The sequence below is a fragment of the Oncorhynchus gorbuscha genome, linkage group LG03 (assembly GCF_021184085.1).
Source record: "Oncorhynchus gorbuscha isolate QuinsamMale2020 ecotype Even-year linkage group LG03, OgorEven_v1.0, whole genome shotgun sequence".
NCBI lineage: Eukaryota > Metazoa > Chordata > Actinopteri > Salmoniformes > Salmonidae > Oncorhynchus > Oncorhynchus gorbuscha.
Window position 1 is genome coordinate 100,528,010 of NC_060175.1, and position 18,329 is coordinate 100,546,338.

Here is an 18,329-nt window from a genome sequence, read left to right on the forward strand (position 1 = left end):
GTAGATCGTATGGTTGAGCATGGTGTACTTCTTAAAGAAGAGTGTCTGGTAGATCGGATGGTTGAGCATGGTGTATTTCTTAAAGAAGAGTGTCTGGTAGATCAGATGGTTGAGCATGGTGTACTTCTTAAAGAAGAGTGTCTGGTAGATCAGATGGTTGAGCATGGTGTACTTCTTAAAGAAGAGTGTCTGGTAGATCAGATGGTTGAGCATGGTGTACTTCTTAAAGAAGAGTGTCTGGTAGATCGGATGGTTGAGCATGGTGTATTTCTTAAAGAAGAGTGTCTGGTAGATCGGATGGTTGAGCATGGTGTACTTCTTAAAGAAGAGCGTCTGGTAGATCGTATGGTTGAGCACGGTGTATTTCTTAAAGAAGAGGGTCTGGTAGATCGGATGGTTGAGCATGGTGTATTTCTTAAAGAAGAGGGTCTTGTAGATCGTATGGTTGAGCATGGTGTACTTCTTAAAGAAGAGTGTCTGGTAGATCGGATGGTTGAGCATGGTGTATTTCTTAAAGAAGAGTATCTGGTAGATCGTATGGTTGAGCATGGTGTATTTCTTAAAGAAGAGTGTCTGGTAGATCGGATGGTTGAGCATGGTGTATTTCTTAAAGAAGAGGGTCTGGTAGATCGGATGGTTGAGCATGGTGTATTTCTTAAAGAAGAGGGTCTTGTAGATCGTATGGTTGAGCATGGTGTACTTCTTAAAGAAGAGTGTCTGGTAGATCGGATGGTTGAGCATGGTGTATTTCTTAAAGAAGAGTATCTGGTAGATCGTATGGTTGAGCATGGTGTATTTCTTAAAGAAGAGTGTCTGGTAGATCGGATGGTTGAGCATGGTGTATTTCTTAAAGAAGAGTGTCTGGTAGATCGTATGGTTGAGCATGGTGTATTTCTTAAAGAAGAGTGTCTTGTAGATCGGATGGTTGAGCATGGTGTACTTCTTAAAGAAGAGTGTCTGGTAGATCGTATGGTTGAGCATGGTGTATTTCTTAAAGAAGAGTGTCTGGTAGATCGGATGGTTGAGCATGGTGTACTTCTTAAAGAAGAGTGTCTGGTAGATCGTATGGTTGAGCATGGTGTACTTCTTAAAGAAGAGAGTCTGGTAGATCGTATGGTTGAGCATGGTGTACTTCTTAAAGAAGAGAGTCTGGTTGATCGTATGGTTGAGCATGGTGTACTTCTTAAAGAAGAGAGTCTGGTTGATCGTATGGTTGAGCATATGGTTGAGCATGGTGTACTTCTTAAAGAAGAGAGTCTGGTTGATCGTATGGTTGAGCATATGGTTGAGCATGGTGTACTTCTTAAAGAAGAGGGTCTTGTAGATCGTATGGTTGAGCATGGTGTACTTCTTAAAGAAGAGGGTCTTGTAGATCGTATGGTTGAGCATGGTGTATTTCTTAAAGAAGAGTGTCTGGTTGATCGTATGGTTGAGCATGGTGTACTTCTTAAAGAAGAGTGTCTTGTTGATCGTATGGTTGAGCATGGTGTACTTCTTAAAGAAGAGTGTCTGGTTGATCGTATGGTTGAGCATGGTGTACTTCTTAAAGAAGAGTGTCTGGTTGATCGTATGGTTGAGCATGGTGTACTTCTTAAAGAAGAGTGTCTGGTTGATCGTATGGTTGAGCATGGTGTACTTCTTAAAGAAGAGTGTCTGGTTGATCGTATGGTTGAGCATGGTGTACTTCTTAAAGAAGAGTGTCTGGTTGATCGTATGGTTGAGCATGGTGTACTTCTTAAAGAAGAGTGTCTGGTTGATCGTATGGTTGAGCATGGTGTACTTCTTAAAGAAGAGTGTCTGGTTGATCGTATGGTTGAGCATGGTGTACTTCTTAAAGAAGAGTGTCTGGTTGATGGTATGGTTGAGCATGGTGTACTTCTTAAAGAAGAGTGTCTGGTTGATCGTATGGTTGAGCATGGTGTACTTCTTAAAGAAGAGTGTCTGGTTGATCGTATGGTTGAGCATGGTGTACTTCTTAAAGAAGAGTGTCTTGTTGATCGTATGGTTGAGCACGGTGTACTTCTTAAAGAAGAGTGTCTGGTTGATCGTATGGTTGAGCATGGTGTACTTCTTAAAGAAGAGTGTCTGGTTGATCGTATGGTTGAGCATGGTGTACTTCTTAAAGAAGAGTGTCTGGTTGATCGTATGGTTGAGCATGGTGTACTTCTTAAAGAAGAGTGTCTGGTTGATCGTATGGTTGAGCATGGTGTACTTCTTAAAGAAGAGTGTCTGGTAGATCGGATGGTTGAGCATATGGTTGAGCATGGTGTACTTCTTAAAGAAGAGTGTCTGGTTGATCGTATGGTTGAGCATGGTGTACTTCTTAAAGAAGAGTGTCTGGTTGATCGTATGGTTGAGCATGGTGTACTTCTTAAAGAAGAGTGTCTGGTTGATCGTATGGTTGAGCATGGTGTACTTCTTAAAGAAGAGTGTCTGGTTGATCGTATGGTTGAGCATGGTGTACTTCTTAAAGAAGAGTGTCTGGTTGATCGTATGGTTGAGCATGGTGTACTTCTTAAAGAAGAGTGTCTGGTTGATCGTATGGTTGAGCATGGTGTACTTCTTAAAGAAGAGTGTCTGGTTGATCGTATGGTTGAGCATGGTGTACTTCTTAAAGAAGAGCGTCTGGTTGATCAGATGGTTGAGCACGGTGTACTTCTTAAAGAAGAGTGTCTGGTTGATCGTATGGTTGAGCATATGGTTGAGCATGGTGTACTTCTTAAAGAAGAGGGTCTGGTAGATCGTATGGTTGAGCATATGGTTGAGCATGGTGTACTTCTTAAAGAAGAGGGTCTGGTAGATCGTATGGTTGATCGTATAGTTGAGCACGGTGTACTTCTTAAAGAAGAGGGTCTGGTAGATCGTATGGTTGATCGGTTGAGCATGGTGTACTTCTTAAAGAAGAGGGTCTGGTAGATCGATGGTTGATCGTATAGTTGAGCATGGTGTACTTCTTAAAGAAGAGGGTCTGGTAGATCGATGGTTGATGGTTGAGCATGGTGTACTTCTTAAAGAAGAGCGTCTTGTAGATCGTATGGTTGAGCATGGTGTACTTCTTAAAGAAGAGTGTCTGGTTGATCGTATGGTTGAGCATGGTGTACTTCTTAAAGAAGAGTGTCTGGTTGATCGTATGGTTGAGCATGGTGTACTTCTTAAAGAAGAGTGTCTGGTTGATCGTATGGTTGAGCATGGTGTACTTCTTAAAGAAGAGTGTCTGGTTGATCGTATGGTTGAACATGGTGTACTTCTTAAAGAAGAGTGTCTGGTAGATCGTATGGTTGAACATGGTGTACTTCTTAAAGAAGAGTGTCTGGTAGATCGGATGGTTGAACATGGTGTACTTCTTAAAGAAGAGTGTCTGGTAGATCGTATGGTTGAACATGGTGTACTTCTTAAAGAACCCAGTACTGTAGATGTATGCACACATGACTGTAAAGTCGCTTTGGATAAAAGCGTCTGCTTGAAATGGCATATATATATATATATAAAGAAGAGTGTCTGGTAGATCGTATGGTTGAACATAGTGTACTTCTTAAAGAAGAGTGTCTGGTAGATCGGATGGTTGAGCATGGTGTACTTCTTAAAGAAGAGTGTCTGGTAGATCGGATGGTTGAGCATGGTGTATTTCTTAAAGAAGAGTATCTGGTAGATCGTATGGTTGAGCATGGTGTATTTCTTAAAGAAGAGTGTCTGGTAGATCGGATGGTTGAGCATGGTGTATTTCTTAAAGAAGAGTGTCTGGTAGATCGTATGGTTGAGCATGGTGTATTTCTTAAAGAAGAGTGTCTTGTAGATCGGATGGTTGAGCATGGTGTACTTCTTAAAGAAGAGTGTCTGGTAGATCGTATGGTTGAGCATGGTGTACTTCTTAAAGAAGAGTGTCTGGTAGATCGGATGGTTGAGCATGGTGTACTTCTTAAAGAAGAGTGTCTGGTAGATCGTATGGTTGAGCATGGTGTACTTCTTAAAGAAGAGAGTCTGGTAGATCGTATGGTTGAGCATGGTGTACTTCTTAAAGAAGAGAGTCTGGTTGATCGTATGGTTGAGCATGGTGTACTTCTTAAAGAAGAGAGTCTGGTTGATCGTATGGTTGAGCATATGGTTGAGCATGGTGTACTTCTTAAAGAAGAGAGTCTGGTTGATCGTATGGTTGAGCATATGGTTGAGCATGGTGTACTTCTTAAAGAAGAGGGTCTTGTAGATCGTATGGTTGAGCATGGTGTACTTCTTAAAGAAGAGGGTCTTGTAGATCGTATGGTTGAGCATGGTGTATTTCTTAAAGAAGAGTGTCTGGTTGATCGTATGGTTGAGCATGGTGTACTTCTTAAAGAAGAGTGTCTTGTTGATCGTATGGTTGAGCATGGTGTACTTCTTAAAGAAGAGCGTCTGGTTGATCGTATGGTTGAGCATGGTGTACTTCTTAAAGAAGAGTGTCTGGTTGATGGTATGGTTGAGCATGGTGTACTTCTTAAAGAAGAGTGTCTGGTTGATCGTATGGTTGAGCATGGTGTACTTCTTAAAGAAGAGTGTCTGGTTGATCGTATGGTTGAGCATGGTGTACTTCTTAAAGAAGAGCGTCTGGTTGATCGTATGGTTGAGCATGGTGTACTTCTTAAAGAAGAGTGTCTGGTTGATCGTATGGTTGAGCATGGTGTACTTCTTAAAGAAGAGGGTCTGGTTGATCGTATGGTTGAGCATGGTGTACTTCTTAAAGAAGAGTCTTCTGGTTGATGGTATGGTTGAGCATGGTGTACTTCTTAAAGAAGAGTGTCTGGTTGATCGTATGGTTGAGCATGGTGTACTTCTTAAAGAAGAGTGTCTGGTTGATCGTATGGTTGAGCATGGTGTACTTCTTAAAGAAGAGTGTCTGGTTGATCGTATGGTTGAGCATGGTGTACTTCTTAAAGAAGAGTGTCTGGTTGATCGTATGGTTGAGCATGGTGTACTTCTTAAAGAAGAGTGTCTGGTTGATCGTATGGTTGAGCATGGTGTACTTCTTAAAGAAGAGTGTCTGGTTGATCGTATGGTTGAGCATGGTGTACTTCTTAAAGAAGAGTGTCTGGTTGATCGTATGGTTGAGCATGGTGTACTTCTTAAAGAAGAGTGTCTGGTAGATCGATCGATGGTTGAGCATATGTTTGAGCATGGTGTACTTCTTAAAGAAGAGTGTCTGGTTGATCGTATGGTTGAGCATGGTGTACTTCTTAAAGAAGAGTGTCTGGTTGATCGTATGGTTGAGCATGGTGTACTTCTTAAAGAAGAGTGTCTGGTTGATCGTATGGTTGAGCATGGTGTACTTCTTAAAGAAGAGTGTCTGGTTGATCGTATGGTTGAGCATGGTGTACTTCTTAAAGAAGAGTGTCTGGTTGATCGTATGGTTGAGCATGGTGTACTTCTTAAAGAAGAGTGTCTGGTTGATCGTATGGTTGAGCATGGTGTACTTCTTAAAGAAGAGTGTCTGGTTGATCGTATGGTTGAGCATGGTGTACTTCTTAAAGAAGAGTGTCTGGTTGATCAGATGGTTGAGCATGGTGTACTTCTTAAAGAAGAGTGTCTGGTTGATCGTATGGTTGAGCATATGGTTGAGCATGGTGTACTTCTTAAAGAAGAGGGTCTGGTAGATCGTATGGTTGAGCATATGGTTGAGCATGGTGTACTTCTTAAAGAAGAGGGTCTGGTTCGATGGTTGATGGTTGAGCACGGTGTACTTCTTAAAGAAGAGGGTCTGGTAGATCGTATGGTTGATCGGTTGAGCACGGTGTACTTCTTAAAGAAGAGGGTCTGGTAGATCGTATGGTTGATCGTATAGTTGAGCACGGTGTACTTCTTAAAGAAGAGGGTCTGGTAGATCGTATGGTTGATCGTATAGTTGAGCACGGTGTATTTCTTAAAGAAGAGCGTCTTGTAGATCGTATGGTTGAGCATGGTGTACTTCTTAAAGAAGAGTGTCTGGTAGATCGTATGGTTGAGCATGGTGTACTTCTTAAAGAAGAGTGTCTGGTTGATCGTATGGTTGAGCACGGCGTACTTCTTAAAGAAGAGTGTCTGGTTGATCGTATGGTTGAGCATGGTGTACTTCTTAAAGAAGAGTGTCTGGTTGATCGTATGGTTGAACATGGTGTACTTCTTAAAGAAGAGTGTCTGGTAGATCGTATGGTTGAACATGGTGTACTTCTTAAAGAAGAGTGTCTGGTAGATCGGATGGTTGAACATGGTGTACTTCTTAAAGAAGAGTGTCTGGTAGATCGTATGGTTGAACATGGTGTACTTCTTAAAGACCACCCATACGTAGAATGTATGCACACATGACTGTAAGTCGCTTTGGATAAAAGCGTCTGCTAAATGGCATATATATATATATATAAAGAAGAGTGTCTGGTAGATCGTATGGTTGAACATGGTGTACTTCTTAAAGAAGAGTGTCTGGTAGATCGGATGGTTGAGCATGGTGTACTTCTTAAAGAAGAGTGTCTGGTAGATCGTATGGTTGAACATGGTGTACTTCTTAAAGAAGAGTGTCTGGTTGATCGTATGGTTGAACATGGTGTACTTCTTAAAGAAGAGGGTCTGGTAGATCGTATGGTTGAGTATGGTGTACTTCTTAAAGGAATGTTTATTCAAGTTACGCCTCTTTTTTCCCCGTCAACAAGGTTAACGATTTCAAATGTACCACCATTTATTCCAAATGAGCTATTGGAGCGCGAGTTATTGAGCTTTGGGAAGTTCGCCAGTTCAATTAAGGTTGTCCCGTTGGGTTGCAAACACCCGGCCGGCGTTGAAACAGGTAATGTCATTTCGGCGACAGGTGTTTGTTTTTGGACTCACCGGAGCAGACTTTAGAGTTATCGTTTAAAATCAAGTATGACAATAGATTGTATATGGCTTATGCTAGTACGGGTAGTCAACGGTGTTTTGAGTGTGGGGATGTTGGTCATAAGCGACATGCTTGCCCGAAAAGGGAGAAGGCAGAGGGAGAGGCACAGGTGGTCATCGTAACGCCTGGGCCCACTGATGTAAGGAGAGGTGAGCTGACAGCGGTAGAGCAGCCACAAGCACCTGTTGCTGAGGAACAAGTTATCCTTGTTGAGGGCACGGGGTTGCAACTTGTATTAGAAGGTAATGTTATGCTGCAGAAAAATATTGTTGTAGAAGGTAAGGATGTATCTGAAGAGCCAGTTCCTCAGACTGGTGAGCAGGTGCCCAGTATGAGTGCTGGGGTAAAGGAGGGGGTTCATGTGGAGCTAGGCTCCCAGGGAGTGGAGGAGATGCCCACTACGAGTGCTGGGGTTCATGTAGAGCTAGGCTCCCAGGTAATGGAGGAGTTGCCCATTATGAGTAATGAGGTACAGGAGGGTTTTCATGTGGAGCTAGGCTCCCAGGTAGTGGAGGAGATGCCCACTATGAGTAATGAGGTACAGGAGGGTTTTCATGTGGAGCTAAGCTCCCAGGTAGTGGAGGAGGTTTCCACTACGAGTGCTGGGGTTCATGTGGAGCTAAGCTCCCAGGTAGTGGAGGAGGTTCCCACTATGAGTGCTGGGGTTCATGTGGAGCTAAGCTCCCAGGTAGTGGAGGAGGTTCCCACTACGAGTGCTGGGGTTCATGTGGAGCTAGGCTCCCAGTTAATGGAGGAGATGCCCACTATGAGTAGTGATGTTCAGGTGGGGCTAGTATCCCAGGTAGTGGAGGAGATGCCCACTATGAGTAGTGATGTTCAGGTGGGGCTAGTATCCCAGGTAGTGGAGGAGATGCCCACTATGAGTAGTGATGTTCAGGTGGGGCTAGGCTCCCAGGTAGTGGAGGAGATGCTTGGTACGAGTGATGAGGTGCAAGTGGGGAGTGTTGAAAGGGATGTGGTAGAGGGGAGTCAGTTGTCTGTGGTCTCAGCTGAGGAGGATCAAGAGAAGGATATGGATATCTCTTTAGATATGACAGCTGATGGTGAGGACTCTTTATGATCTAGAGGAGGTAAATTAGTTTCTGGATCAGACTTTTGGGAAATCTGTCAAATTGGCAGATTATTTTGATGTTGAGTTTGTGAGGTCAGCTGTGATGTTACAGAAGATGGTGGGGTTAGATCAATTGAGTGAGAAGAAGCGGTTTCGCTTGAGGAAATGTATTACTGCTGTTGCAGCAGCAAAAGGTGGTGGGAAACGTGTTCAGGTTAAGAGAAGAAAGAAGAATAATGATGATGATCAAGCTTCATAGGGTGTCTTTTTTCTCGTTGGTTTCTCTGTGGGCTCTTCTGCTTTTCTTTTCTCTTTTCTACATGGAGGTACTAAGGGTGGGTTCTCTTAATATTAATGGGGGAAGGGACAGGAATAAGAGGGCTTGGGTATTAGAAGTACTAAGGGTATGTTCTCTTAATATTAATGGGGGAAGAGACAGGAATAAGAGGGCTTGGGTATTAGAAGTACTAAGGGTATGTTCTCTTAATATTAATGGGGGAAGAGACAGGAATAAGAGGGCTTGGGTATTAGAAGTCATAAAACAGAAAATGCTTAATGTAGTTTTCCTACAGGTATGTGGTGGGAGGGGCAGCATGTACTCAGTCATGGAACTAATTTCAGTACTGGGGTGGCGATCTTGTTTTCCTCAGGCTTAGGGGTGACTGTGGTATCTACAACAGAGATTGTCAAGGGTCGGGTTTTATTGGTCAAGGTGGATGTTATGGGGTTTTTGTTTGTTTTTTTGAATGTTTATGTTCCTAATGAGGGTACAGAGCGTATTGCTGTATTTGATCAAATAAAGGAAACCTTAAGACAGTGTGATCAAGAGGGGTGTATGGTTTTAGGGGGAGACTGGAACTGTACAGTGGATTTTACTGTTGATCGCACCGCTGAAGAACCTCACCTGCGGTCAGCCACTTGCCTGTCTGGCCTATTAACTGAGTCTGAGCTTTCTGATGTGTGGAGAGTAAGGAATGCAAAAGATAGGCAGTACACATGGCTAACAATTAATGAAGGTTGTGTCAGTGCAGCAAGGTTAGACAGGTTGTATGTATCTGAGCAATACTGTAGTAGGGTTGGAAAGTGTGCCATTACTCCTGTGGGTTTCTCTGATCATCATATTGTTTCTGTTGATATTCACTTGTCCTGTCCACGAAGGTCATCACCTTACTGGTATTTTAATGTTAAATTGTTACATGATGTCATGTTCTGTGACAGGTTTTTGTTGTTTTGGGAAAAATGGAGGGTTATAAAGGGGATTCTTGAGTCCTTGAGACAATGGTGGGAGTTTGGGAAGGCCCAAATACGAGTATTTTGTCAACAGTATACTGCTCTGTCTCAAATTGAATTTAAAGAGACTATCAAGGCCCTTGAACAGGATATCAAGTCTATTGAATTGAAGCTGCTCATTCAGAACGACCCTGGACTAGTCATGAACTTACAGGACAAGAGACATGAACTGAGAACTGGGAAGGTGACCACGGATGACATTGAAATGCGTCAACATGCCGTGGATTTCTACTCGTCCCTTTATAAGGCGGAGGATTGTGACTCTCTGTGTACTGAACAGTTGTTACATGGTCTTCCTCAATTGGGACCTGAGCAGAGAGTCGCATTGGACGCTGACATTACACTGCAGGAGCTGACCACAGCAGTTATGCAGCTCTCATCAGGCCGAGCCCCTGGCATCGATGGTTTACCATTTGAGTTCTATAAGCACTTTTGGGGGTCTATTGGGGAGTGCTGTGTGAATCCTTTCATGAGGGTTCTCTTCCTGTATCTTGTCAACGTGCGGTGCTTTCACTGTTGCCAAAAAAGGGGGAGTTGGCTCTCATAAAAAATTGGAGACCTGTTGCTTTGCTGTGCGCAGAATACAAAATTGTTTCTAAATGTCTCTCAAACAGGTTGAAAGAGTATCTGGGACTGTTGATCCACAAGGACCAGTCCTACTGTGTACCTGATCGCTCTATTGTTGACAACTTGTTTCTGATGAGAGATGTTTTAGACATTTGTAAACTGTCTGACGTAAATGTGGGTTTACTTTCGTTGGATCAGGAGAAGGCGTTTGATCGTGTGGACCACCAGTATTTGTTTAAAACAATGAAAGCCTTTGGGTTTGGGGATGTTTTTCTGTCTTGGGTGAATTTACTGTATGCTGGGGCCTCGTGTATGGTGAAGGTGGGGGTGGTTTGAGTTGCCCCATCCCTGTCCAAAGGGGCATCAGGCAGGGATGCCCAATTTCAGGACAGTTATATAGTCTGGCGATTGAACCAATGCTTTGTTTTTTAAGAGCGAAGCTTACTGGTTTCTCTGTGCCAGGTGTAATGAAGGGTCCCACGATAGCACTGTCTGCGTATGCAGATGACGTGATAGTTTTTATTACAGGGGGTGAGGATGTTAAGGTTCTCTCAAACACTTTAAAGGTGTATGAGGGGGCCTCCTCAGCTAGAGTCAATTGGGGAAAGAGTGAAGCGCTGTGGGCAGGTCCGCTTCAAACGGGGACCACTCCAAGGTTACCAGGGGGGCTTCAGTGGGGCAGAGATGGGATGAAGACTTTGGGGGTTTTTCTAGGCTCTGATGTCTTTCAGAAAAAGAACTGGGAGGGTGTATTGGAGAAAGTGTGTGCCAGACTGTCAAGATGGAAATGGTTGCAACCCCAGCTGTCTTATAGGGGAAGGGTCCTGGTAGCTAATAATGTTGCTGCCTCTACCCTGTGGCACAGACTAATGATTTTACAGCCACCAAAGGGTCTGATACAAGAGCTTCAGAGGACCCTTGTCAATTTATTCTGGTCTGGACAACACTGGATCAAAGCTGCAGCCCTATACCTGCCACTGCACGAGGGTGGGCAAGGCCTGGTGGACATTTCCTCTAGGATCACAGCTTTCCGGCTCCAAGCAGCCCAGAGATTGTTGTACAGAGACTGTTCGAGCTGGGTTGAAACAGCCTACACATTGATGAGGAGAGCGGGCTGTTTGGGCTTAGACAAGCATCTTTTCCTCTTAAAGCTGGAGGGGGGTGATTTGACTGGCCTGACTCCATTTTATGAGTCTGTTATGCAGGCATGGAGAGTCTTTGTAAAGTCCCGTAAGGCCTGCACGCCACCAGGGATGTGGCTTTTTGAAGAGCCTCTTTTTCATAACACTGCCATCCTGTCCCGTGTTCTGGGTTCAGCTAGCCTGCGTTCATGCCTGTTAGGTGTGGGGTGTACCAAGCTGGGTCATCTGATGCAGAACAGGAGCAGATCGTTGGAGGAGCTGGGAGAAAGAGCGGGGATCCGATCATCTCGCCTACTGAGGAAGGTTGTCGATGAGGTCTGCAACTCGTTGCCAGTGCTTCATCTGCAGTATGTGACTGACACTTCCAATTCTGATCGGTGGAAGGAGGGTCTGGATTATGTGTGTCCCTGCACTGATTGATAGTGCTGCAATAGGGGCATTTGAAGAGGACGTGGGGATGCTGCTTTCCTTCGATACCCCGGAGCTGGGGGAGTTCAAGGAGGTGGGAAAGAAGGCCATGTACAGAATATGTGAAAAGCTGTCCTATGCCTCTTCCCTGGAAGGGGGTAAAATCGACGAGGTGGGCGGATGTGCTTGGCCCAGGTGCCTCTCCAAAAGGCTGTTGACGATCATTATATAAACTGCCTATTGATAAGAGGACAGCTGACCTCCAATGGAGGATAATACATGGAGCTATAGCCACTAACATGCATCTGGTACACCTGGATCCTACTGTTGGGGAGGGGTGTCCATTCTGTGCTGAGTCTGAATCTCTGGCACATCTGTTTTTACTGTGTCCCAGGTTGGTTGGGATGATTGAACTGATCACTGATTGGTTCTCAACGTTGGGAGAGGTTTTCTCTTCCCAACTGTATATATTTGGGCCAAAGTACAGGTTCAGTCAAAAGGGTGTAGTTGTGTTGCTTAATTTTGTGTTAGGGGCAGCAAAATTAGCGATATGGAAGACCCGAAAGAACAGTATTCGGGGACAGGGGTCTGTGGATGTGGTGGGAATGCTGGAGGGAATGTTGGCAGCGAGACTAAGGGTTGAGTTTGCCTATTATAAACTTGTCAACAATATCGATCTGTTTTTGAGTATATGGGGTATTCAGAGGCTGTTGTGTGTAGTTACTGTGGAGGAGGAATTGGAGTTGTGTTTTTAATTGATGTGTGTGGTTTTGTATGAGTTTTTATTGTGTGGTGGGCCCCCAGACCCAATAAAGAGTATTTAAAACTCAAACTCTCTCTCTCTCTCTCTCTCTCTCTCTCTCTCTCTCTCTCTCTCTCTCTCTCTCTCTCTCTCTCTCTCTCTCTCTTTCTCATTATTTCTCTCTCTGTCTGTCTCTCTCTAACTGTCTCTGCTCTGTCTCTCTCTGTTTCTCATTATCTCTCTCTCTCTCTGTCTCTATCTCTCTCTCTTTCTCATTATTTCTTTCTCTCTGTCTGTCTCTCTCTGACTGTCTCTGCTCTGTCTCTCTCTGTTTCTCATTATCTCTCTCTCTCTCTCTCTCTCTCTCTCTCTCTCTCTCTCTCTCTCTCTCTCTCTCTCTCTCTCTCTCTCTCTCTCTCTCTCTCTGACTGTCTCTGCTCTGTCTCTCTCTGTTTCTCATTATCTCTTTGACTGTCTCTGCTCTGTCTCTCTCTGTTTCTCATTATCTCTGTCTGTCGCTGCTCTCTCTCTCTCTCTGTCTGTCGCTGCTCTCTCTCTCTCTCTCTCTCTCTCTCTCTCTCTCTCTCTCTCTCTCTCTCTCTCTCTCTCTCTCTCTCTCTCTCTCTCTCTCTCTCTCTCTCTCTCTCTCTCTCTCTCTCTCTCTCTCTCTCTCTCTCTCTCTTTGGCTCTGACATGTCAGACAGGTAGGGGACAAGAAGAATCCCAAGGCTTCTCACTCAGAGGAAGAGGCTCAGTCTAGTTTTCCTTATTCAATCTTGTTCTGAAGGCAGTTCTACCACAAATTATTTCCAATCATAAGGCTAAAGTTAAGACCTTAAAGCTTAAAGAAAATCCAAGGTGTGTCACAGCAGGTCCACACACATGAACAACACATCCCCTCTCCCCCTCTTGATTATAGTCCTAGAATGATTGTGGATTACATCAACCAAAAACAATGGGACACTTTGAAGTTCCACCACTTAACACCTTCCACCATGCTTGGCCAGGCTACAAACCAAACACTGAAATCTAATTTCATTTGATAAGGGTGTGTGTGGGGGGGGGGGGTGAAAAGTCTTTACCTCAGTGACTCATCGGTACTAATACGTTTTGGCAGAGGTCTCACGACAATATCATAGATATATACGGCTCAGAACAAATACCGCGCGCACACACACACACACACACACACACACACACACACACACACACACACACACACACACACACACACACACACACACACACACACACACACACACACACACACACACACACACACACACACACACACACACACACACACACACACACACACACACACAGATACACACCATCTCTTGATACAATTCAGCATGCTAAGGGGTGGAAAATGTTTGTTCAGGATGTGAGAAATGAATCCATTACGTCCAAATATAGAGTCTGGTTGTCACTCCGGGCTCTGGGGACTTTGGGGAGCTGTGATGCGATGATATGCTTTTCACAGTGTGTGTGTGTGTGTGTGTGTGTGTGTGTGTGTGTGTGTGTGTGTGTGTGTGTGTGTGTGTGTGTGTGTGTGTGTGTGTGTGTGTGTGTGTGTGTGTGTGTGTGTGTGTGTGTGTGTGTGTGTGTGTGTGTGTGTGTGTGTGTGTGTGTGTGTGTCTGTCTGTGTGTTTCAGGCAGCAGCAGGCCTATTCAAGCAGAGAATGAGTGCTGCCAGTCTGACAGCCAGCTGGAAATGAAGGGAATTATTCTGTCTCTTTGTCTGTCTGGTTCAATGCCTCCAAGCCTCCTGTTTCAAATCAAACTGTTGATTTAAATGATAAAGAAACAATCATACACCCACAACAACATACACAGTATTGTGCTGTGTTGTCACTATTCACCTGAGAAGGTATACCATCACAATATAAACACTAGTAAATCTATTCTGACATATGTTGTGTCTCATTCAAAGCCTCTCATCCAAGCCTCCAGGCCTCCAAGCCTACAGGCCTCCAAGCCTACAGGCCTCCAGGCCTCCAAGCCTCCAGGCCTCCAAGCCTCCAGGCCTCCAGGCCTCCAAGCCTCCAGGCCTCCAAGCCTCCAGGCCGCCAGGCCTCCAGGCCGCCAAGCCTCCAAGCCTCCAGGCCTCCAAGCCTCCAAGCCTCCAGGCCTCCAGGCCTCCAAGCCTACAGGCCTCCAGGCCTCCAGGCCTACAGGCCTACAAGCCTACAGGCCTCCAAGCCTACAGGCCTCCAGGCCTCCAAGCCTCCAGGAGAGAAAGAATGAGAGGGGGCATGGAGAGAGAGAGAGAGGTGGGGAGAGAGGGGGGAGTGGGTGGGAGATAGAGCAAAAGAGAGGGGGTGTGGGGGGAGAGAGAGGGGGGAGTGGGGGGAGATAGAGCGAGAGAGACACTACCTGATCCAACGAGCACAAGAGGGGACAGCTTTATTATAGGCCATACTGTTTCTAACTGTCTTCATCTCCACTATAGAAACAACAGTGACAGCACCATCAACAACAACAGAAGGGATCTGTTGCAGCTCTGTAGAAACCTGAGTCTGTACTAGTGTCAATGGTAGGTTACGGGGGGGACTCTTTGGGGAGATTCACCTACTGCTCACCTCTTGGCCAGAGCACAGTAGACTATATGATTACAGACATTGACCCACCCTTTCTCTCTCATCTCATTCATCGTCAAACCACAAATGATTCACGGTGATGTGTTGTGTGACCTATGGTTGCGGATGGTGGGCTCCATGGTTCAGAGAGAGAGAGAGAGAGAGAGTACGAGTATGTATGTGTGCGCCTGTATCCAAGTCAACCTACCAGTGACTATGGTGTGTTCTCCTCCAGAGCAGGAGAAGTCTCCGGAGGTGAGCAGGAAGCAGGTTGCCTCTTTCTTGCTTTTCTTGTTCCCCCTGGCCGACCGGGAGGGTTCTCGACCGTCGCCGTGGGCGTGCCGAAGGTTCCACTTCTCGCTGGGTGACAGCGGCTGGGTCAGGCTGCACCCCTCATCCGACGACAGAGCCAAGTTGGCGTCTCCGTTCTGCTTGGAGTCTGACAGGGGGACAGGAGAACAGATTTCGGTTCATACAGTGTAAGATCTAGAATCAAGGTCCTCCCTGTTCATGTCATCTTTTTCACTTGGATATACAGGTTAGTTGAGGTCATATCTACATGTTTTTTATTCCATTTTTTTTATTTGACCTTATTTATACAGGTGTTTTTCTCTCATTGAGATAACATCTCTTTTCCAAGAGAGACCTGGTCCGATAGCAGCAGGGGGAACAACGTTTCAGACAAAAACAACTTACATACACTAACACAACATTAAATCAACATGTACAGTGCATTCAGAAAGTATTCAGACCCCTTCCCCTTTTCTACATTTTGTTACGTTAGACTTATTTTAAAATGGAATAAAAACATTTTTTCCTCATGAACCTTACACACAATACCCCATATTGATTAAAAAAAACACACAAGTATTTTGACCATATGCTATGAGACTCAAAATTGAGCTCAGGTGCATCCTGTTTCCATTGATCATCCTTGAGATGTTTCTACAACTTGGTTGGACGCCACCTGTGTTAAATTCAATTGATTCAACATGATTTTGAAAGGCATATACACCTGTCTATATTAGGTCCTACAGTTGACAGTGCATGTCAGAGCAAAAACCAAGACACAAGGTCGAAGGAATTGTCCGTACAGTTCCGAGACAGGATTGTGTCGAGGCACAGATCTGGAGAAGGGTACCAAAAAAATGCCTGCAGCATTAATGGTCCCCAAGAACACAGTGGCCGCCATCATTCTTATATTGAAGAAGTTTGGAACAACCAAGACTCTTCCTAGAGCTGGCCTAGAGCACAGCCAAACTGAGCCATCGGGCGAGAAGGGCCATGGTTAGGGGGGTGACCAAGAACCCAGTGGTCACTCTGACAGAGCTCCAGAGTTCCTGTGTGGAGATGGGGGAAACTTCCAGAAGGACAACCATCTCTGCAGCATTCTACCAATCAGGCCTTTATGGTAGGGTGGCTGGACGGAAGCCACTCCTCAGTAAAAGGCACATGACAGCGCGCTTGGAGTTTGCCAAAAGGCAACTAAAGACTCTCAGACAAGAGAAACAAGATAATCACAGAGCCAAGACAACGCAGGAGTGACTTCGGGTCAAGTCTCTAAATGTCCTTGAGTGGCCCAGCCAGAGCCCGGACTCAAACCCGATCGAACATCTCTGGAGAGACCTGAAAATAGCTGTGCAGCGACGCTCCCCATCCAACCTGACAGAGCTTGAGAGGATCTGCAGAGAAGAATGGGAGAAACTCCCCAAATACAGTTGTGCCAAGCTTGTAGAGTCATGCCCAAGAAGACTTGAGGCTTTAACAAAGTATTGAGTAAAGTGTCTGAATAGTTAAGTAAATAAGGTATTTCTGTTTTTTATTTTTTATACATTTGCAAAACACAGCTTTACCTTCATTTAACTAGGCAAGTCAGATAAGAACAAATTCTTATTTACAATGACGGCCTAGGAACAGTGGGTTCACTGCCTGTTCAGGGGCAGAACGACAGATTTGTACCTTGTCAGCTCGGGGATTTGAACTTGCAACCTTCCAGTTACTAGTCCAACACTCTGCCGCCCCGGGGTATTATGCTGTCATTATGGGGTATTATGATGTCATTATGGGGTATTATGATGTCATTATGGGGTATTATGATGTCATTATGGGGTATTATGATGTCATTATGGGGTATTATGATGTCATTATGGGGTATTATGATGTCATTATGGGGTATTATGATGTCATTATGGGGTATTGTGTGTAGATTGATGAGGAACATGTTTTATTAAATCCAATTTAGAATTTGGCTGCAACGTAACAAAATGTGGAAAAAGTGAAGGGGTCTGACTACTGTCCGAATGCACTGTACATGGCAAAACTGATGCTAGATCAGCAATACTGGGCTTGATTGAGCATGCCAGGCAAATTGGATCCAATAAAATGTTTTTAAAAATTGCTAACCCCGCCCATCTGGCACTCCAGACAGACTGGAGCAAACGATCAAACTATTGAACATGTTTTGAATAGTATTTAAACCCAGGGTCTCGAGTGGGCTTCCGAGTGGCGCAGCGGTCTAAGGCACTGCATCTCAGAGCTAGAGGAGTCACTACAGACACCCTGGTTCCAATCCAGGCAATCGGGAGTCCTCATAGGGCAGCGCACAATTGTCCCAGCGTAGTCCGGGTTTGGCCGGTGTAGGCCGTCAATTGTAAAACTGACTTGCCTAAGTCACAGAAACAACAAGTCTGCAGGAGACACAGCGCTGGGTTTACAGTAGAAAGTCAACATCCCTTCAGGTCTTAGGGAAAGGTTGAGCCACAATGTCATTTCACCGGGAAAACACCATTTTGAACAAACTCATTTATTGGACAGCAGCAACCTTATAAGAAGATGAGTTAGAAGGTCCAATGCAGCTGTTTTTTCCTCAATATCAAATTATTTCTGGGTAACAATTATGTACCCTACTGGGATTGTTTTCAATGAAAAGGGCAATTTCTCAAGCAAGAATCTGGCTAGGACTGTCTGGGAGTGTCCTGAGTGGGGAGGAGGAAACAGAAAATGTGCTGTTATTGGCCGAGAGGTTTGGAATCCACTTTCTTAAAGGGTCTATTAACTCTAATTATGATGTCACCATGGAAGGCCAAAACTCCATCCCACCAAAACGGGCTTAAATTTCAGGCCGGTCTTTTACAAACAGATCTCACACTAAAAGGGAATTATCATCATGTTCACGTCTTTGCAGTGTTATTCCAACCTCATAGTGTGGAAATATATATATAAAACACAGGAAACTCACGTGTTTTTGACTGCACTGGGACTCGGGGATGTAGACCAATGAATATACTGTATTTTGATAGTGGAGCAAGCAAAACGCTGACTCTGAATTTAACAAAAGTATTTATTATCTGAGAAAGGGTATATTCATGATTGTTTCAAGTTGTGTTACTGTGTTTGTGGCTAGGGACAGTAAACCTGGAAAGCTATGATACTATATGATTACAGTACGAGGTCAATTATGTCCCCCCCCCGCCCCCGCCTCCCTGTTGTAAAAGAGCACCACAAATACTACCAGCATATCATACCTTATGCCAGTGAAGAACTGCAATGTGTTCATTAGTAATGTGTTTAAGTTGATTGTGTGAGTTTTAAAAAGGGTGAGTTGAATATGGTTTGAATGACTTGAATGAGTTATGAGTGTGAATGGGTTGAA

General features: G+C 44.6%; 1 protein-coding gene across 3 annotated transcripts in view; it reads right to left on the bottom strand.

The window, feature by feature from the left end:
- Positions 1-18,329, bottom strand: part of LOC124032368 (potassium voltage-gated channel subfamily C member 1-like) — a 75,185-nt gene that overhangs the window by 12,296 nt on the left and 44,560 nt on the right. For all 3 annotated transcript variants that reach the window (XR_006838262.1, XR_006838261.1, XM_046344724.1), the window contains exon 4: positions 14,886-15,116. Coding sequence is in view for 1 of the 3 variants with exons in the window: in XM_046344724.1 (XP_046200680.1) it covers positions 14,886-15,116 (231 nt within the window). In the remaining 2 variants the exon portion in view is untranslated. The remainder of the gene's footprint in view (positions 1-14,885; positions 15,117-18,329) is intronic.